Source organism: Nylanderia fulva, unplaced genomic scaffold (genome assembly GCF_048542155.1).
Source record: "Nylanderia fulva isolate GAGA-0341 unplaced genomic scaffold, ASM4854215v1 Scaffold243, whole genome shotgun sequence".
Taxonomy (NCBI): domain Eukaryota; kingdom Metazoa; phylum Arthropoda; class Insecta; order Hymenoptera; family Formicidae; genus Nylanderia; species Nylanderia fulva.
In genome coordinates, this window is record NW_028190308.1 from 119687 (window position 1) to 142784 (window position 23098).

Consider the following 23098-nt stretch of genomic DNA (forward strand, 5'->3'; position numbering starts at 1 on the left):
CTTCTAAAACAAAAATAATATTTCAAAATAAACAAAACAAAAAATTCATAAAAAATTAAAAGCTACAATTATATTGTTTGCAACTTTCAATAACTTTCATTATCGGTGTAAATTTTGTCGAAAACTGACATCTTGAAAGAATATAAAATAAATTTGAAGTATTATGTTTGAAGTATTAATTAAATGATAAGAAAACATTTTTTAAAATATTATCTAATGAAATAAACAAGAATTTAAAGCAGTTGCAATTACCAGAATAACATTATTCATATTGTCGTAGATCTTTCTGTTTATTATGGATCCATGTTTTTATTTGCGGCGATGTCCGATTAAATAAACAACTATACTTCTTTTTAGTTTCTTGAATTTCTCGTAAAGACGGTAGCGTTAAATTTTTCATATGTGTGGAAAATGCTTGAAGTACTGTTTCTTTTTCTTTTTCTGTCCAACGCTGCCTTTTGGTTTTGCCATAAGGAGATGCTAGAAAAATATATATTATTACCATATATTATGAAAATAGTGCATACATATTGAAATTGATAAATGCCGAATTACTAGATGTGAATTAACCGAAATATTAAAAAATAAAATTAAAATTTTATATATTTTATATATTTTAGCTTTACATTTTATTAAAAATATAGTCATAAAAGAAAATATAAACAATATTTTTTAGCTTTACATTTTTTATTAAAAATTACTAAAATCATAAAAGAATAGCAAGAAAACGTATTTATATATACACTAAAAATGACAATATTTATTTTCAACTAAATGATTTTTTTTCTTTAGTAGCGATTAGTAGGTATACTAGGGGAGTTCTAACCCGGGGGCAATGAGGGGGGGTAAGGGGCGGGGGGGAATCGGGGGCGAGGGGGGTGACGTCACGAGGGGAGGGGGTCTTATCAGTAGATAAGCTTATCTTTTGTTTATAAACATATCAGATAACCTGATAAGGGGATCATGTTACCTGATAAAGGGATCATGTTACCTGATATGTTTATAAACAAGATAAGATAAGGGGATCATGTTACCTGATATGTTCATAAACAAGATAAGATAAGATAAGCGGCGTCTTTGTAAGGTAACAAAGATAAGATAAGCGGCGTCTTTGAGCGATATCTAAGTTTTCATAAACAAGATAAGATAAAAATTCTACGAATGGCTGCCGCCGTTTCAGGCTTGGATCGAGCGCCGACAATTGGATATCTAAATTTTCTCCGAAGATAAGATAAGATAATTCTGCGAATTATTAAGAACAAAAGGTTTGCCGACAATCAAGCGGGTTGATCCGTACAGGTTGCGACATGTTAATCCGATCCGACGTGTCGATCCGACGGGGTAAAATGAAATGGCGGCCTTATCTATGTATTTCTAAAAATTATCAGCGATATCTAAATTTTCTCTGAAAATCCAAGATAAGATATCGCACAAATATTTCTCGCGAATTAACAATTGCATCATCATCCCACGAACAAAGGGATGATCGGGATATATAATGAGGACCGATGCAGCTGCCGGGCCATAGTACCACTGGCGAGCGCACGCTTCATTCAGAATGTTTGTAATACTATCAAGTGCTTCCGACATTCTCAGTTTAAGTGCCGAACAGTTACAATATATTCCTAAGAGTGTTTTACTGCAAAAGTGTGGACAATTTGTAGAGCATTTGTGGGAAAAACTGCCGGAGCACATTAAGGTGGATCCTGAGGTTCAAACCTATCGACGCTGTCGTGAACATTACAATCAACCGTGGCAGGAAACGCACATTGACGGTCCAACACCCATGATCAGGGATTGCAGCGAATGTCAGCAAAAATAGGCTGAGGTTAAAAGTGTGAAAAAGTGATAGACATCGAAAAAATGGAGAGCACACCGCAAAATCATGCAGAGTGTCATGAGAAGGGGTGTTATAAGACTGCCGAGAGATGGTATAGACATCTCGAGGTATGCTGTCACAATGAAAAAAAAGATAACCCGTTTTGTAATAAACGTGAAGCGGCGACTTCAATTGTACAATATGTACGAAATCGCGAACTTGGTGTGCGAAAACCGCATACAAGAGATGTTGCCTATTTCCTGGAAACGCATGAAGACATTGTAAGAGTGGCTGGTGATTTATCTAAATGCACCAGAACGTCTAAGCGACACAAGCGAGTCGCATGTTATCAACGTCGATACAAAAATTGTGTCGATTATTTCACTGTGGACAACTATGATTTTGGCTACATGGACATGCCTTCACCATCGGTGTCATGCAAAACACAATCATCCGAAAATGATTCTGACCAAGAAATGGAGGAGGAGTCAGATAGGAGAGAACCGTCATCATCATCATCATCATTATCATCATCATCATCGCCAGATTTCTTGTCGGCAGCCTATTTATCTATTCTATGATAAAATAGGTGTACAACATATGTGATATTAACGTGTTCTGAGAGAGAGAGTAGATATGTCTTCGCGGAAGGTGTAAACATGTCGATAGACAACTACTGAGCAGCCGCTATTTTTGTTTCGTCGGAGATCATCTTTCGGAGATAATTGCATCATTGCATGAACAAAGGGATGACCGGGATATATAATGAGGACCGATGTCACTGCCGGGTCATAGTACGGTGACATTTCGGCGTAATAAGTGACTCGAGAATAAATTGTTTTTGTGATAAAAAATGGAGAAAGACAAAGAAGTAGTGATCTCCGACGATGAAGAGATGGAGGTGGTCGTCGTCCCTGATGACGAGATGGAGATCATAACCATCTCCGACGACGACAGCGACAGTGATGGTGCGATGTACGACCCTGTGTATGACAGGGAGGTGAACAACGTCCTGGATAACATTGAGGAGATGGAGGTCGATATCGTACCCATTGATGAAGACGGCGATGACGATGACGATGACGATGACGATGACGATGACGATGACGATGACGATGAAGATGAAGATGAAGATGAAGATGAAGATGAAGATGGGTACGATAGTGACAACGCTGTCCGGGAGTCGTGCAGGTCCCGCATGTATGGCATACGCGCCACTGCATCCCTCGACGAGACAGCGAGGGTATGCACTGTGGCGTCGTATGTCATGGCATTCGTCGCACCATGGGAGATGATCAGGATCTGCTTTCGCTGTTTCGTGAGAAACAGGGGCAGATTCCTGAGCATCACAACCATCGAGGGACACACTACATCGCGGTACACAGCTGTACCCGAACTGCGTTGCGAGGATTGCCGGGAAAGACTATACGTGTTCTACCTGGCCAACGCTTGTCCCACATGTCAAGGACGTGAGTATATATATATATATATATGTCGAAAAATATATATAAAATATTAATTTATTATATTTCTATGCACAGATGTCGAGTCTGATGACAGCGATGGGTGATGCGACCCCTTCTCTCACTGCCCCATCAGGGCTGTAAGTATATTAAAAANCCAAAAAAAAAAGCTATAAAATATTAAATTATTATTATTATTATATTTCTATGTGTAGATGCCACTACCTCGAGCCGCCACATCTCTCTCTCTCTCTCGCCGGCTCTCTCCGCTCACTCGCCGTTACCGTATTTATTTTATATTTTATATTTTATATTTTTTATATTTTTTATATTTTTATATTTTTTATATTTTATATTTTATATTTTTATATTTTTATATTTTTATATTTTTATATTTTTTTATTTTACATATATTATTTTTTATTTTTTATTTACACACACAGTAGAGAGGGTTTGGAGTCGTTAAATACCGCGGAAGTGACGAACCGCGGGGTCCTCATCTCTACTGCAACACATGTACAAGTACACACACGCATACACACACACACATACACATACATATGAGGTGTAAATCCGACCGGCAACCTCCACGCGGTACACCTCGGGTAATGCCAATGCCGGCGGTAATATATTAAATAAGAATAAAAAAAAATATTAATAATATAATAAAATTTTATTAATTTAAAAAATGTTTCCCTTCTTCTTTCCTTATAGAAAAAATATGTAAAAACTAATGTAAAAAAAAATATGAATAAAAAAGTAATGAATAAAATATGTATTTTATTAAAATAAAAAAAATGTTTTTCCTCCTCTCCTTCACATCCCTCGCCGCCCGAGCCGCCGACTCTCTCCCGCAAAATCTCGCCGCCGCATCTCTCGCCGCAGGCCCGAGCCGCCAATTCTCTCTCGCAGCATCTCTCGCCGCAGGCCCGAGCCGCCGACTCTCTCTCGCAGCATCTCTCGCCGCAGGCCCGAGCCGCCGACTCTCTCTCGCAGCATCTCTCGCCGCAGGCCTGAGCCGCCGACTCTCTCGCCGCCGCATCTCTCGCCGCCGCATCTCTCGCCGCAGGCCCGAGCCGCCGACTCTCTCGCCGCCGCGCGCTACCTCTCTCTCGCCGCCGCATCTCTCTTACTCTCGCGCGCTGTGTCTTCTCTCTCGAATGCGTGCTGAATCCAGGCTTGGATCTCTTTCTCTCTGTCTCTTAATGTCGCGTGCGCCTCTCTTACTCTCGCGCACTGCGTCTTCTGTCTCTTAATATCGCGTGCGCCTCGTAAGATAAAATTATCGATTCTGCCGCAGCATGGATGGTCTTATCTCGTAAGATAAAAATATCGATTTTTTTCTTGCTGAATGCAATGTCCTTGACACAATAATTATATCTCACAAAGTATGTAACGGGTGGCGCGCAAATAAAGTACACCATGATATATACATATAAGTATTTATTCATATTATATTTAATACATAATTATATATAGTTTTATTACATATTAAAAACTAAAGCCACCAGCTCGCAATCGACAAGTTGGTGCATGTTGAAAGCATTGCTAGCGCGTATCGCATTCGACAATTCTCTCGCATTCGTTACAGTGGATGCAATATTGGAGAATTGAGTATATTTGATATCAACCGTTGCGACGAGCCTCGTCAAACGATCGAACATTATTTCGATACATGAATCGAGCTCGAACATACGATGTAACGTCGATTCGACCATCATCATGCGCACGTCCGCTGATTCGAGACTTATGAGCTTGGTGCCGTTTATCTTGTGAAATCGCACTGTTAGCGGCCCGACACTTATGCAATTATACACATCGTTGTTGGAGGAGGAGTCATTGTTCAGGTAATTGTGAATAGCGTGGCGTTGCTCGTAGAGTCCTTTCCACGTTTCAAGAGATAGTAATAGCTGTTTTCCCCGATGATCTCCTATGGCGATCTCCACGTAACTCGGCGGATCCATTCTGATGCCGATTTCGAGGAATTTGAATTCCGTTGCCGTCAATGCGTATCGTCTTCCAAGTATGCGAACCGCACGAGGCTCCAGCGAAACGCTGTAAAAATTAGATAAAAAAGATAAAATAAAATTAAAAATATAAAATATATAAAAGATACAAAAAAGTTATACTTACTCGTCGCATTTCTTCTCGCACATTTCTTCATGTCTCGGCATGTAGTAATTCATGCTGCTGCTGCTTCTTTGAACCGAAAGTATTAAAAAGTGAACCGTCAGTTAGAACGGTCGACGAAAGACTGATTGTATAATAAGGTACTAATAATCGAGTAACGGTCATTTTTAAAATATTAGGAGAAGGGGATTCTTAGAAATATATCTGGAGGGAAAGAACAAAGAGAAATATTTAAAATATTAGGAGAGGGGGATTCTTAGAAATATATCTGGAGGGAAAGACAAATTATTATAAGTAGTGGGGGTAAAAGAAATTCTTAGAAATACGATTGCGTGAGAAATTTTTAAAAGTAGTGGGGGTAAAAAGAATTCTTAGAAATATCTAGTTAGGAAAAATAACAAAGAGAATAGTATGTAAATAATATGTTTATTCAAAAAACGGATGATCGTCGCGATTAGCCGACCACCAATTGAATAATTTAAATACATTTTGTAACGCGCAATTTTTTACATGTTTATGACATTGTAGAGTATATGTGGGATCTAATTTATTTAATGCAGGCACATCTTCATATATGGCATCCAAGGTCTCAATCATGAAACCGCTGCACACATCGTCCACTATTTCGGCAAGCCACTCTCGCTTTTCGAGTCCTTTTACATACACGAGAGAGGACTCTTCTTTTTCTTCCTCCTCGTCTTGTTCATTTATGCCATTGATAGCTGCCGTGATCAAGCGCTGAACCATGCAGTATGGAACATTTCCATCCTCCCATTGCAAGCTGTGATGATGCTGAGTTATCCATGAGGCCTGGCACCTTTCCGACTTTATAAGCACGCTCCACGGCACAGAGCATGCGAAGAAATAGTGCGACATGATATATCCTCTTCTCAGGATTGCCGCTTCCTTCACGATAAATTGCTTGTTTAGGATAAATCCTTGCAGGTCGACAAACGTTGGTGCGGACATGATCTTTTCGATGTGAGTCAGTCGAGAGGTATTACTTCACTAACATCAGACATCTCGCATCATCATCATGATTATGTATCCTCCTCCTCCCTTCTCTCACGCGCGTAGTTGTGTAAACAATTTTAAGTGATTTTGCGCACAACGTTGGTCAACGGGTTGTACTGGATCATGCGATCGTGCATGATGAGACAATATGCTGTGGTATTATTAGGTATATTTTCCTTACACTAAAATTCCAATCTCACATCCACCGTTGCGCTCTTGACCGATTCGTTTTGTCGAAAACAATCGATAATCACAAACGGGCCGTTTTGTAAAAACCGTGTGATGGTGAGGCTCGGCTCGAGATACTCGTATCCGTAATAATTTTTGCAGAAACGCGCATACGTGTCATACAGAATCGACCATCTGTTTCTATCGAAATCTAGATTCATATCGTCGTACGGATAACATTCCGAGTTCAGATAGAGTTTCACGTTGGTTAATTTACAGTTGTCGAATCGACTCGTATCCTCGGACATGACGTTTTTCCGCCCTGTCTGCAGGGCAAAAATTACATATCGCGGCTTCTCCAGTTGAGTCGCGGTCTTAATGGCCCACGAATGCTTGGTCGTACGCTGCAATAGCGGAAATTTGTATAGATCCCACGAGCGGAAACCCATGCTGAGGTAACGTCCGCTTTCCAGAGCGCGCAGCATCGACAGCTTCTTAATCTCGCTCAACAACACGTGTGGCATTCGCCATTGTATCTTGAATATGTTGATCGCAGGCTCCAGTGCAGAATTTCCATACAGACAATTATTGTCGTTGCGCGCTCGTATTAGGATCAACTCATGACGCGCATTAATAACCACGCGTTTGTAATCCTCGCAAAATCCCAGCAACATTTGCAGCGGTACGCAAAAATTAAAGTATCCATTCACAGTAGTCGGGCTATCCCAGCCTGCATTTCGCATAATCACGCTTCTATCGGATGACATTGTTACATAGTTTTTTAGCAGACTTGTTATTCCCACATTCCTATTGCGATCAATATCCACACCATCGAGCTCATAGCGAATTTCGTCAAACATGAATGCGACGCAATTATTTCCCAGCATCACATTGGATCCCTCAACTGGATGAGTTATCCGCAGTTCACCCTCGATGTAGAGGAAACTCTCATACGGCAACGTATATAAATCCTGTTGTTGTATGAGTATTCTTATCTCGTTGCTGTATCCAAATGTTGTGTTGGCAAACGGGTTGTATGTGTGAGTCTTAATCTTGACGATGCGATCGTCAAAGACTGGCTCTTCCTCGATGTTGAGAATCTCAGTCATTGTTCAGATGGCGCGCACCGCAAATCCCAAAGATTGTAAAAACGCAACGTTTGACGAGGTGAGTCTCTTCTTCGTAGTTGATTTGATATTAGCGAATGATGTTGCTGCTGGCCTGATTGTGTGCTTCGTGTCTTTATTCAACACGAGCATCCCGTCGCACGAGGGTGGCCCGCCGTCGTACGTGCAATCTAACTGTTATCTCTTCACCTCGAAAATCGAGCAATCGTCCCTCCTGATCAGTAACGCGTAACACTAAATCAGTAATGCTTCGTACGAAGACCGGCAGGTAAATGATCTGCGCCGGCATTTCCGATATCTTATATCCTGGTGGTACCCTTGGTGAAAATTCATGTATCGTGTGAACGAGTTTATCGTTGCTGTATGCACCCGCGGTCACGTTACACTCTATGCGGATAATGTTCACGTTGATAATATTAATCGCCATGTTCGATTTGTGCCATTTTCGCGGTTGCAGTATACGATTCGAGAATCCCAGCAGCGATCCAATGTTGTTGGGCATGCTAAAGTTTACTCTGTAGGCACACTTGATCTCGCTTCTCATCGTATTGTAATTAGCGCGGAGCACGATTGGGTAATCTTCATCGTCGACACCTTTATCGCTAACAGCATTATGTTTTCGGGAAAGTGCGCGTTTCAAAAATTCATGTATCGCTTGCAGCTCGTACGATCCCTCGGGAATCGTAATTTTCGCATCGTCTGTGCCGTAGTAAAATTTATTATTCGAGGAATTCACATTCGATATAGTGTGATAAGTTTCAAAATCCGTCAGACCGAGCTCGTAGTCCGCGTCGCTCAAATCTATGGGCGGAAAGTAGGTCGCCGCGAGGACGCTACTCTTCCTAGTCAATGTTAGTGTTAGCGACATGTTGACAAAACTGAGTTAAATAGCGCAATGTCAGTCTTTAAATTCGCGGCGAAAAATCTCGGAGAAACTGCAAGCACAATTATCCACAGATACTCTGATCATACGTTTAATAAGAGGTGTAATTGTATTCCAATTTCGGCACATTTAAATATCGCACCAATTCCTCAGGTGGTCGAAGATTGCCAAAACTGTCAAAATAGATTGCGCGATTTCCCCTTTTTGCATACGCCACCCAATGAGTGCCAGGACCGTCTGTGCTGTCCAGATTGACGATACCGCTCTCATTTTCTCGCGCGCCATTTATCGGTAAATTATTGCGCATAAATACACCTTTAAAATATGGAATGTGCATACGATTTGCAAGTTGTAGCAATTGCACATTTGTAGTTACACCTTGCGGCATTTTTAACGTTTTTTTGACGTTTTTTTTTTCCTCGCTCCTCGTCCATATTTGTAAGGGGCGAGATACAGTCCGCGGCCTTCCATGGCGCGATTGTGGCGTAGTATCTCTTGCAACTGACGTTGCGCGGCTTTATTGTCGTTCACCGCTTTTGCTACGCCAGCCGCTCCGCCGACCAGGGATCCGAGCGCACCCAGCATTGGTAAAATCGGTAAAAATCCGCCTCGTTTCGCTGCCGAAAGTACCCTCCTCTTCGTCTTCCTCTTTTTCGTTTTCAAGCCCATGCCGAGCTTCGTCTTGGCCTTCATCACTGTCCAGACAACTGCGGCCGCGGCTCTCTCACCGAGACTCGAGTCTTTCGCGACAATGCGAGTTTTTGCTTTCTCGGCGAGTACCTTATCCGCCGCGTATCTCTCGGTGAGTTCGCTGCTCCGAGAGTACGCTATATCGTGTTCACGGCACGCCGCGTCCAATGGGTTGACACCTTGATCACCTCTAGCCAATCGCTTTTCCAAACGAGTTTCCGGACCGCAAAATTGATAACCGGGAATATGAAGCTCGACCGGAAGTGCGTTTATCGCACGATTTAATACACCTGTGCCTATTTTCGTTGACATCCGTTGCAATCTTTAGACATTACTGAGCAAAGCGCGAGTCCGCGCAGCTATAAATAGGCGGACGTTGGAGGTCAAATCGGGAGTGAGAAAATGAAATTCGTGCGACAACCTCTGACGATACGAGTGATGAATTACGACGACAGAGTACGCTGCAGCGTGAACGAAGGTGTGCGCAAACACGGTACGATGCTACCGACAACTACGAGGTGTGTTCAAAAAGTATCGCGAATTTTGAATTTCTGCGGGTTACGTATATTTGATTTTCGATTTTTTTGTGGTGTTATGTTGGTACTCATGTTTCTCATTTATGCCGACAAGTACGGCCATTTTGAATGTTCAGTTAATTTTTGACAGCTGCTTTGCTTGCACGTGTTTTGGCTTGTTTTCGATTTTTGCCTATTCCAAAAAATGGATCAAAGAATCTGTATCAAATTTTGTGTGAAAAACAAAATTAAGTGCGCGGACGCATTCCGAATGTTGACTGTGGCATATGGTGAAGCTACCTTGGACCGAAGCAACGTTTATCGGTGGTACAAAATGTTTTCCGAGGGCCGAGAAGATGTGAACGATGAAGAGCGTGCCGGACGCCCGAGCACGTCAACAACAGACGAAAACATTGATGAAGTGAAGAAAATATTATTGGTCAATCGTCGAATCACCGTTAAAGTTGCTGAGGACCTAAACATATCGATTGGCTCGTGCCATTCGATTTTCACCAATGATTTGGGCATGACACGGGTCGCCGCGAAATTCGTACCAAAATTGTTCAATTTCGACCAAAAACAGCATCGAATTTTTGGCCAAAAACAACACACTAATAATGCCGCAGCCACCGTATTCCCCAGATCTGGCCCCCTGTGACTTTTTCTTGTTCCCGAAACTGAAGAGGCCCATGAAAGGACGACGCTACGCTACGATTGAGGAGATAAAGACGGCATCGAAGAAGGAGCTAAACAAGATCACAAAAAATGATTTTTTGAAGTGCTTCGAGGATTGGAAAAAACGTTGGCACAAGTGTATAATATCTGGTGGGGATTACTTTGAAGGGGACAAAATAGATATTCATGAATAAATAAATAATTTTTGAAAAAACACAAAATTTGCGATACTTTTTGAACACACCTCGTATACGCGCGATCGTTTGCGGCCCCTCAAACTGCGGTAAAACCAACGTGTTGATAAGCCTGCTGGAAAGTCCGCACGGTGTGCGTTTCGAGAACGTGTACGTATACTCGAAATCGCTGCAACAGCCGAAATATCGCTATTTGGAAGATTTATTGACACCGATTGACGAAATCGGCTACTTTACATTCTCCAATAACAGTGACGTCATTCCACCAAGCGAGGCATATCCAAATTCAATTTTTGTCTTTGATGACGTGGCATGCGACAAGCAAGATACAATAAGAGAGTACTTCTCAATGGGGCGCCACTCGAACATCGACTGCTTCTATCTCTGTCAGACATATGCGAGAATACCGAAACATCTTATACGCGACAACGCGAACCTGTTAATCCTATTTAAACAGGACGCCACCAATTGGAAGCACGTGTACAACGATCACGTGAATACCGACATGTCGGATGAGGATTTCAGTGAGTTATGTCGTACATGTTGGCAACAAAAGTATGGATTTCTAGTGATAGACAAGGACAGCTCGCTTACGAACGGGCGATACAGAAAAGGATTTAACGAGTTCGCAATACCGCAGAGCCATTGGTCGTCGACAGCACTCTCTAGAGTTTAGGATGGCTGATAATATTTGCGAGCGTGAAAAGGTTGCCAAGGAGATTGCGAAGACGGCCGAATCGATCCGCAAGAAACACCGCGCTCTGAAGACCGGAAAGATCGATGATGATATCGCCGTCAAGACTCACTTTAAACCTATTATCGAGCCGCTACAAAAGATTGTCGACAACGCGACGATTTCGGTGAAAAACGAGCCTAACACCGACGACGACGACGACGACGATGACGGTGTGAAGATCGAGACACGGTATGAGGGGGAGACACCGAAAAAGAGAAAACATAAAACTATAAAGCGATATAAAGAGGAAGAGGAGGCATTGAAAAAGAGAAAATATGATATTTCGAAACCATTGGATGCTTCACTGCCGACAACATCTACACCGATAAGCGTACTACCTGTGATACCCAAAGCACTCGTAGACGAAAATGTTTTCAAAACCACGCGTAACCCGCCCAAAATATCCCTTCGACACTGGTTAAGATCGCCGGAAGGTGGACATATGATGCGAAAGGATTGGGGGCCATTAGGACAAAAGTACATGGACGCTCTCCTCGGTGCTGATGAAAAGAAAGAAATTGATAATGTATACGGAGTCTACTTCGGCGAGAATGAAATGCAGCTCGACAGCAAGCGATTCGCGATTGACAAAGATGACAATATAATCATAGGCGGCACGCGGTACATTGGAACGCCCGGATTGTACGAGTTGATCTTCAAGAAAAGACCTAATTACCGGGATGACGATTTGCAAAAATACAAACACATATTATTGACGACAAACGTGCATAAACGCAATTTTGATGCGCAAGGTCGTGTGAAGAGTAGCAAGGGGGACAAGTACAAATATATAATCGCACCGTTGACACGGGTGGAGAGCCCAAAATCTGGCACTGGAATGCCTCGCGCTATGACGCTAACCGACAATAAGATTGATTACGTGCACTGGGACAACCCCAACGAGCTAGTGGATCGCCTACGATTGCTCGACGCTTCGCACCAAGCCGGCAACAACGCGCACGACAACAAGATCCTGTCGATCATCGAGGAACTGCGGAAAGCGGGCATTATTATAAATTAAACAAGGGTTCCGACAATCTATTCAGTCCATCGCGTGACACTCTACAAAGCATTGCAAAAAATGTCTATCAATAAATTTGAATTATTCGAGAGGAGAATTGATACAACCGGCGATCATTGGCACACATTGATGAGAAGATGTGTGCGTAAAAACGCTCTATGTCGCGTCGCTACAGATTATGACGCGAGATCGCACAAGATTCGCCGTGTAGCGCAACCTGAGGCGGATACCGATGCCGTCAACAAATTGTATCTGGAAGAGTGCTTTAAAACATTGATGGTCCAACAGAAAGAGTTAGATGAGAAGCTGACTGCGTTAGAGAAGGATGTACGAGCGTTGGAGACTGCGATAAAAGAACTTTTGCGTGCACCAAACACTACCTCAGACACAGACATCTAATGAGCGGTTGGCTCAGAAACGTCTATCAAACAGTTGTGAAACGTCTAGAAGGGATTCTCGAGTGGTTACGATCGACGTGCTACCAAACAACAATGAATGGTATCAGTGACCGACCCGGAAGCAGCAGCTGTGAACGACCTGGAAACGGTGGTGAACGCGACCGCTACGATCGAGGTTACGATCATGTCAAACAGGGTTGCGAACGAGGCTACGAACAAGTCCTTAAAGGTTACATACAAGGCTATCACCAACTCAGTAAGGGTTGCGAACAGGTCAAGGGACGGTTACGATCGATTCAAAAGCGGCTGCGAACGGATCAGAAACGACTGTGAAAAAGGCTGCAAACGAGTCAAAGACGATTTTCGAATGGGTCAAGGACGGGAGTGAACAACGCTATAACGACTACCTAACCCGAAAGAACCCCGAAACAACATGGCACGAACGTGAACGAACCCCGAAAGAACCCCGAAACAACGTGAAAGAACCCCGAAACAACGTGAACGAACCCCGAAACAACGTGAAAGAACCCCGAAAAACGTGAACGAACCCCGAAACAACCTCGAAACAACGTGAACGAACCCCGAAACAACGTGAAAGAACCCCGAAACAACGTGAAAGAACCCCGAAACAACGTGAACGAACCCCGAAACAACGTGAACGAACCCCGAAACAACGTGAAAGAACCCCGAAACAACGTGAAAGAACTCCGAAACAACGTGAACGAACCCCGAAACAACGTGAAAGAACCCCGAAACAACGTGAACGAACGTGAAAGAACGAGAATGAATAGTGAAAATAACAACGAGCAACATAGTTTGGAGAGAAGGCAGTTGGTAAACGAGTTGCACACGTCAGCGAGAAAAAATTTCCCTCGAAGACATGTCATAGTGCGAGGATACGATGATCTGTGGCAAGCCGACATTGTCGAGATGCGTCCGTACTCCCGTTTCAACAGAGGTTTCAACAGAGGTTACCACTACATACTCACCGTCATCGATGTGTTGAGCAAGTATGCGTGGGCTGTACCACTTAAGAGTAAAGGAGGAAGCGAGACAGCTGACGCAATCGCTGAGATAATTCGAGACAGCAAGAGATGTCCGAAAAACATGCAAACCGATAACGGGAAGGAATTTTACAACGCCGATGTGCAACGACTTATGCGAAAACATGACATTAATCACTATTCGACATATTCGGTATTGAAGGCGTCGGTCGTCGAGCGATTCAATCGCACGCTAAAGAACGACATGTGGAAGATGTTTACGCTGAATGGCACTTACAAGTGGTTCGACATACTGCCACGCCTCGTATCAGATTACAACGGACGCAAGCATCGAACGATTGGTATGCGACCCGTCGACGTTACCCCTCGCGATCGCCGAAAGACTCTTGGCTACCGTGTACAATCGTGTAAAAATCGCGGGCCCGGCAAAGTTCAAAGTAGGTGATCAGGTACGCGTCAGCAAGTACAAACAACTTTTCGAGAAAGGTTACACGCCAAATTGGACAACCGAGGTGTTTAAGATTGTTAAAGTGCAGCATACTAATCCCGTAACATATCTACTCGAGGATTATCGCAAGACATCTATCGCTGGAGCGTTTTACGAGCACGAGCTGCATCGCGCAAATTGTCCGGATGTGTACCTCGTGGAGAAAATACTGCGCAGGAGGGGTGACGAGGTTTACGTGAAATGGCTGAGATTCGACAGTTCGCACAACTCTTGGATACATAAAAACAATGTTATTTAATGTATTTTATTCAATCATTGTGTAACATACTATATATTGTATACCATATATATATAAAATATATAAAATATATATACTTCTCATTAATACATCCTTACAATATAAATATAATAAATATAATAAATATAATTTACAACAGTATTCTATAATGTCCCCACGGCAAGGTGTCGGTCGACTCAGGTACGACATACCGTTTGTCGTCGTAGGGACTTAGTGTAGAGCAATTTTTGTCTCGCTGATGGTATACACTTTATGTAATTTCGATCTTATGCATGACTGCTGACGCGTCATTTCTATTTCATCATTAAGGAAACGCGTATAATCGTCGTTGTTATACTACGCGCTACGACGTTATTTTTGACACCTTTTGCCTTTTTAGTATCTTTTTTACCATCCACCCGCAAAGCATACATTTTTGCTCTAAGCCCGACAAATTCGGTCATTATCGCGCCGTTATTCTCATCTTTCATCAGACCCGGCACTTTTTTATTTGCGAGTGGTATACCGTACGCATTATTCGCGGCGTAGTCGCTGGTATCGAATCGAGCGATATCGCGTTTCAAATTTTCATAGACATCTTGACATTTAATTTGATATATTAAACTGTCCGTGTCGGTGTACATTACTCTACAATTGTCACGATAGAGCGGTGACATGTATTCGTGATGAAATTCATAAAGACATACTTTTGATATGTCGAGTATGCACATGCCGACGTAGATTGGTTTGTAGATTTTAACTTCGAGTTTGCGTAATTTAATTGCAACTAATTTTTCCGAAAATATGCTAGTACTATGAAAATTTGGTTTCGCGATCTTTGCCTCCGCACCGTACCGTCCGTCCCATTTTGTTAATAATTTTACATCAACATGATTGCGCACATTTTCCATCGTCTTGCCAAATACCGCATTATTCATCAATTTATATAAATTTTTTTCAAAATCGTTTTTCGCATGTGTTCTAAACTGCGTGTTGAGTTGGATGTATTTTTGCAGCCACGCTGACTGCGTGAATTGTAGTATGTGGTATATTTTTGTTATGCGTAGCCCGTGGCGCGTGCACTGCTGTAGATTACGATAGTGTATCACATAGCGCTTCTTATCGCAAAGCGTTGCGAGGAGTTTATACTCCCTTGCCGGGCGGCTTATCGCGCGTCGGGCAAAACGGTAGGTCAATGTGCGCGTCATGAAGATGCCGCGGATACTCTAAATCTACTTCGAGAACATAGCCTATAGGCGAATCGAACGATGATACGTCAAAATTCGATATATCGTCGACCCACCGAAAATCGGCATACGGCAATGGTTGACACATTGCCCATCCGTACAAATTATTTACATCGAAATACATGAGGTACAATGAGAGTTTCGATGGGTCGTACGATTGCATGTACTTGTTATTAGCCTGTGCGTATCGGCCTGAACATTGACTAAGGCCGCCGCGTATATCCCGTTCGACAAACATAACCATGTCAATGTCTGTTAATAATTCAAATTTTATATTCGTATGTTTTAACATGGCGTCCCATGTATATCCGGGGAGAGTATAATAATACGCGGGATCGAGTCCGTAACTTTTTATACAACTATCGCGAAAATTCTCAAATATATCGGCCAATAACAAGACATCAATTTTTAAATATAAATCGCTATATTCGCCTAGCGTTCGAAGGGAGAATCGGCTCCAGACGGTCTCGGCGTGCGCGTAATCACTCTCGGATACTGTGTCGCCGGTTAAGGAACTGTAAAATGAGTCGCGCGGCGGTAAACATGTGTCTTGTAATCTGTCCACGCAGTCTATGTATTCGTACGGAAAGACGCCCTTCCGTGTCAATAAATTGAATTTTTCATTAGTTAAATTTTGATATTCCGAATGTAAAATTTTTAGTTTTTCTTTATCCAAAAATGACGTTAATTTGTCGAGACTAGCGCTGAGAAACTTGTACGAATCGATAAACCGTAATTTGATATAATTTTTCGAATTATTATGATCTCCATCTCGTCATCAGGGACGACGACCACCTCCATCTTTTCATCGTCGGAGATCACTACTTCTTTGTCTTTCTCCATTTTTTATCACAAAAACAATTTATTCTCGAGTCACTTATTACGCCGAAATGTCACCGTACTATGACCCGGCAGTGACATCGGTCCTCATTATATATCCCGGTCATCCCTTTGTTCATGCAATGATGCAATTATCTCCGAAAGATGATCTCCGACGAAACAAAAATAGCGGCTACTCAGTAGTTGTCTATCGACATGTTTACACCTTCCGCGAAGACATATCTACTCTCTCTCTCAGAACACGTTAATATCACATATGTTGTACACCTATTTTATCATAGAATAGATAAATAGGCTGCCGACAAGAAATCTGGCGATGATGATGATGATAATGATGATGATGATGATGACGGTTCTCTCCTATCTGACTCCTCCTCCATTTCTTGGTCAGAATCATTTTCGGATGATTGTGTTTTGCATGACACCGATGGTGAAGGCATGTCCATGTAGCCAAAATCATAGTTGTCCACAGTGAAATAATCGACACAATTTTTGTATCGACGTTGATAACATGCGACTCGCTTGTGTCGCTTAGACGTTCTGGTGCATTTAGATAAATCACCAGCCACTCTTACAATGTCTTCATGCGTTTCCAGGAAATAGGCAACATCTTTTGTATGCGGTTTTCGCACACCAAGTTCGCGATTTCGTACATATTGTACAATTGAAGTCGCCGCTTCACGTTTATTACAAAACGGGTTATCTTTTTTTTCATTGTGACAGCATACCTCGAGATGTCTATACCATCTCTCGGCAGTCTTATAACACCCCTTCTCATGACACTCTGCATGATTTTGCGGTGTGCTCTCCATTTTTTCGATGTCTATCACTTTTTCACACTTTTAACCTCAGCCTATTTTTCGCTGACATTCGCTGCAATCCCTGATCATGGGTGTTGGACCGTCAATGTGCGTTTCCTGCCACGGTTGATTGTAATGTTCACGACAGCGTCGATAGGTTTGAACCTCAGGATCCACCTTAATGTGCTCCGGCAGTTTTTCCCACAAATGCTCTACAAATTGTCCACACTTTTGCAGTAAAACACTCTTAGGAATATATTGTAACTGTTCGGCACTTAAACTGAGAATGTCGGAAGCACTTGATAGTATTACAAACATTCTGAATGAAGCGTGCGCTCGCCAGTGGTACTATGGCCCGGCAGCTGCATCGGTCCTCATTATATATCCCGATCATCCCTTTGTTCGTGGGATGATGATGCAATTGTTAATTCGCGAGAAATATTTGTGCGATATCTTATCTTGGATTTTCAGAGAAAATTTAGATATCGCTGATAATTCTTAGAAATACATAGATAAGGCCGCCATTTCATTTTACCCCGTCGGATCGACACGTCGGATCGGATTAACATGTCGCAACCTGTACGGATCAACCCGCTTGATTGTCGGCAAACCTTTTGTTCTTAATAATTCCCAGAATTATCTTATCTTATCTTCGGAGAAAATTTAGATATCGCTGATAATTCTTAGAAATACATAGATAAGGCCGCTATTTCATTTCACCCCGTCGGATCGACACGTCGGATCGGATTAACATGTCGCAACCTGTACGGATCAACCCGCTTGATTGTCGGCAAACCTTTTGTTCTTAATAATTCGCAGAATTATCTTATCTTATCTTCGGAGAAAATTTAGATATCCAATTGTCGGCGCTCGATCCAAGCCTGAAACGGCGGCAGCCATTCGTAGAATTTTTATCTTATCTTGTTTATGAAAACTTAGATATCGCTCAAAGACGCCGCTTATCTTATCTTTGATACCTTACAAAGACGCCGCTTATCTTATCTTATCTTGTTTATGAACATATCAGGTAACATGATCCCCTTATCTTATCTTGTTTATAAACATATCAGGTAACATGATCCCCTTATCAGGTAACATGATCCCCTTATCAGGTTATCTGATATGTTTATAAACAAAAGATAAGCTTATCTACTGATAAGACCCCCTCCCCCGCGTGACGTCACCCCCCTCGCCCCCGATTCCCCCCCGCCCCTTACCCCCCCTCATTGCCCCCGGGTTAGAACTCCCCTAGTATACCTACTGCGATTATTTTTACATAAAATAATTCTGAATTTTAACTATTGCTTATCAAAGAAATTAAGAAAAATGATATTGATTAAACATTGCAATTATTTAGTAATATGTACTTTGTAATATGTAGCAATTAATATATGTAACAAACACCATTATGAATAACTTTATTAAATATTTTATAACATTCAAGAGAGAGAATCTTTGAAACATTTTTAAAAATATTAAACTAAAGAGACAGTGTTTTCAAGAAATACTTATAAAATCATCAAATATTGATCTAATATTCTTGTTGTATAACTTACACAATGAAAATATGAATTTTAATAAATCAATGCGAAATACTTACTGGATCTTTTCCGTTTATTTTTTGGTTTCTCATTTATTATATTATTGGATGTATTATGTGAAGATATATCTGAAATAAACAAATTTTCAGCATTAAAAATAAATACGTTTCAAATAAACATACGCAAGGTGAAAAATTGAACTTGTTACAATCGAATTTCATATATATATAATCACTAATTCAATAAAAATTTCTGTACTAATTTAATAAAAAAGAAAGAGCTAATTTAAGATAATGTATATTAATAATGTATTAAAAATGTATTATCGCAAGCAATAAAAAATTCAAAATATATCATAAACACTGCTAAAAGATGTTTACATTCATAGATTACTAGAACGTCTTTTGAATGTTTTTGTTTTTCGGACTTTTTTGCTGCCTAAGAAGACGTTATTAAATCATGTTTGTGTGCTAGTCTATCGAATAAATATTTTTATATTTCAATGTCAAAAAAAATGTAATATCTTTAATTTTTCACCTAGTATTTCTTATTAAGTAAAAATAGAAAATTAGTTTAAATTTCTATATATTTACTTAAAGATAAATTTTCTTCATTTATGTGCGTCATCATCATTGCGTCGTTATTATTTTCATCATCTAGATTATTATTTTCATCTTCGAGTTCGCTGTCTGATGAAGATTCTTTCAAATCTTGTATATTACCTTGGACCGCCTCTAAATATTGTGATATTTTAAGAATATCCCTGCTTGCAAGCGGTTGTCTATAGTGTTCTCGATGTATTTTTTCTGCATGTCCCATGAATGTAGACAAATCGGAAACATCGATATCATTAAGATTCAATTGTATGCAATGAGTTGCCACGTGTTTCCTTAAAATCGTACCGCGTAAACTTGATGATTCAATTGCATTGCATTCTTGCGCAAATTTGCGCATTAATATGCAGGCTCTAAGATATCTATATCTATTTTTGTTATAACCAGGTAATCCAAAGACGTATGGATTTTTCTGCGTTACTTCAGCTTCTTTACGAAATTGTAAAATCAGATTAACACATTTAAGTAGCTCATTCGTTAATAACACAGGTACGGTACGCCCTAATTTCCCTCTAATGCAAAATCGACTATAATTTTCTGCTATTCTTCGGTTCTTCTCTGATAATAATGCATATATATCGCAATACATGTTTTTATTTATACTTTCGTGATTTTTAAAATCTTTGATAAGTATTCGCTCTATTTCTCCCGCTCGTCGTCTATTGAATACGTGAAATGATGTTAACGTTACCTCTGTTAAAGAGATCCAATTTTTGTAAGAAAAAGATTTTTCTAATGCCTCATAGGCCTCTTTTCTTACTTTTTCCAAATGTTGATACAATGTTTGAATATCTTGCATTAACGGTAGGTTCACTTTTTTGCGTCTTTTGTAAGCTGATTGTGTTTCAATGACAGTTTTGTTGACTGTTGTTCCAATGTCTACAACTAATAATTTTAGAAAATCTTTTACTAATTTCTTTTTCTCTGAATCATTTGCCTTTATGTATTCTGTAATAAGTAGATTTCCCACATGTTTAAGCAATGTTGATAAATTAGCCGCTACCGCTGGAGTTTTGTAAATATTTTCTTCATTATTGTAACCTGCTACAATATTAATTGCAGAAATGCAATCATCGTATACTTTTGGATGATAGAGTGACTTGAAATCTTTAATAGTTGTATTTATTTTCTTCAATGCTAATAGGAATCGACCAAGAACGCGCAACCTTGCACGTATCATATCGTGCTGGTGTTGTGTTTTATATTTAATACATAACTTATTTGCATATAATATTAACAATTTATCATATCGTATAATTCTTGTTACTTCATCGTCTCTCATTACTGGAAATACAATTTTCTTTAACGTTTCACTTGCCAAATGATGAATTCTGCAAGCCACTTTTCTGCCCATAATCATGATGCATTTATTTTTACTAAATCTTTTTTAAAGCAATTTCGAGAATGATGCCGTATGGTTTGTTTTGCAAAAAAACCTTGGCATTTTCCACATGCTATAAAGTCTGTAGCAACTTTATTGTGTTTTTCATTGGGACGTCTGCATACAATAAGTTTTCCATTATTAGCTTCTGAGTTTATGTTAAACTGAAAATTTCCTTTTTTTTTAATAATATCTATTATTTTTTTCCGTTCCGGATTGCCTTTAGCTAATAGGGCGAATTTTTTAACTTCAGGTTCATCACGATGTACAGTTTCCAAATGACGCCGAAGTTGCGTTTGCAATTTCAAGCAATAGAAACAGTAGTTTTTTTTATAGTTTTAGCATTAGACATTTCTACATACATATCTTCGTCGTTGCACGCAGTACTATTTTCTATCGAGACATCTGTATTCGATACTGAAGACGCAGTTGTATTTAATTTCTCCTCTAAAACTAATTTCTTTTTCTGTTGTGATTCGTTATGTTCCAATAAATGTAGTTCATCTTCTGATGGCAAATACTCCGAATCACTGCTATTTTCTTTATCATTATTAATATCTAAAGTATAAAAGAAAATATAAAAGAACATTAAGTGAAAACATGCATTAACATATAACTGTAATGTCTTTGATTTTGATGCATTTTATAATATTTGCTTATATTTTTATCTTCTATTTCTCAAGATATGTTAAATGAACATAGTAAATCTTAATTCAAGAAATGTGTGGATCTTTTAAAATGCGATATCCTATATTATTTAATATAAATATGTGTAAATATACAATGTCCCAAAAGTTCTGCCATAGTCAAATATCTTGAAAACAAATACTTCAAAAAAATATTTAATAAAAGTTATAGGGCTTTATGTAATGCATTAAATATAAAATCTCTTGTAAAATATTTAGTTTTCGATAATCTTTAATACTTTATTACTTTTATGCATAAAATAATTAGACATATCAATTGATGTAAAGAAAACAGTTTTGAGGTTATTTTGAAGAAAATATATTATAATTTGCAACTTTCATGCATCACTTAAAGCCTTATAATTTTTATTTGAAATATTTTCTCAAAAAGCTTTTATTTTCCAAATGTTTAATTGTTGCAGAATTTTTAAGACATCCTGTACGAGAAACTGCAAAAAAAAAACAAGAATAACTTTCGATATTTACATAAGTATATTTTAGTATTATTCAAAATATAACACGTATAACAACTGTTTAAAACATAACTTTCAATCAGGATATTTATTTTTATATTATGCATCAAGACCAGTCATGACAGTTGTAATCCAAATAACTTGTCATTATTTCGTGAGAAAGTTGGTTGTCACTATGCTACTGTACATAGAAATTGATTGTATATGCGTATATATGACAAAATCTTTGGTTTTTAAAAATATTTAAAAAATATTAAATGATTCTTGTATCAATTATTTGTAATTCTATTAGCTTAAAAACGACCATTATAATGAATAATTTCGCGAGCGGTATATCATAATAATTACTCATTGAAAAAGAATTAAAGCATAAACATATCTAACTTATCTAAAAAAAATACATATGACTAATTTTTAAAAAAGCACATGTATAAATCTACATACCATCCAATGCAGGTAATACTGGGGCTGGTACTGAAGATAATACTGGATTTATGTTCTCTTTATTGGATATTGCACTCTCTTTATCTGTCGTTGCAGTTTGAATAGGAGATACGCATATATCTGATGTATCTATTAAATTTTGTAAAAAAAAATTATCAAATTGAAAAACTATTAAAATTAATAATAGCATATGAGAAATATATTAAAAGTACATAATAATACGCCGCACAGTTGTAAACAAAAATTTAATATGTTAGTAATTATATTTTATTGCACATATTTTTACTAATATATATATATATATATATATATATATATATATTCACTCATAATTTTTTAAATCTTTATCATTACATCACAATATTACTGTAATTTAAAATAACTCTTTAATATAGCATAACAAAACATTAGCTATTTAATTAATTGTATATACAAGATATTACAGGGTGTCCCATTTTATCAATCATTTTCAAAAACTTTTTTATTTTGGCTTGTACAACAAAATGTGCT

The 23098-nt window shown here is 39.4% G+C and overlaps 1 protein-coding gene across 1 annotated transcript; it reads right to left on the reverse strand.

The window, feature by feature from the left end:
• Nucleotides 1–262: 262 nt before the first annotated feature.
• LOC114934131 (uncharacterized) lies at nt 263–22649 on the reverse strand (the record flags this gene model as incomplete). Its single annotated transcript, XM_085483336.1, has 4 exons — nt 263–480; nt 19050–19118; nt 19584–19796; nt 22589–22649. Coding segments are annotated over 4 exons (561 nt in total), but the record flags the coding sequence as incomplete, so codon positions are not given.
• Between the last annotated feature and the right edge of the window lie 449 nt (nt 22650–23098).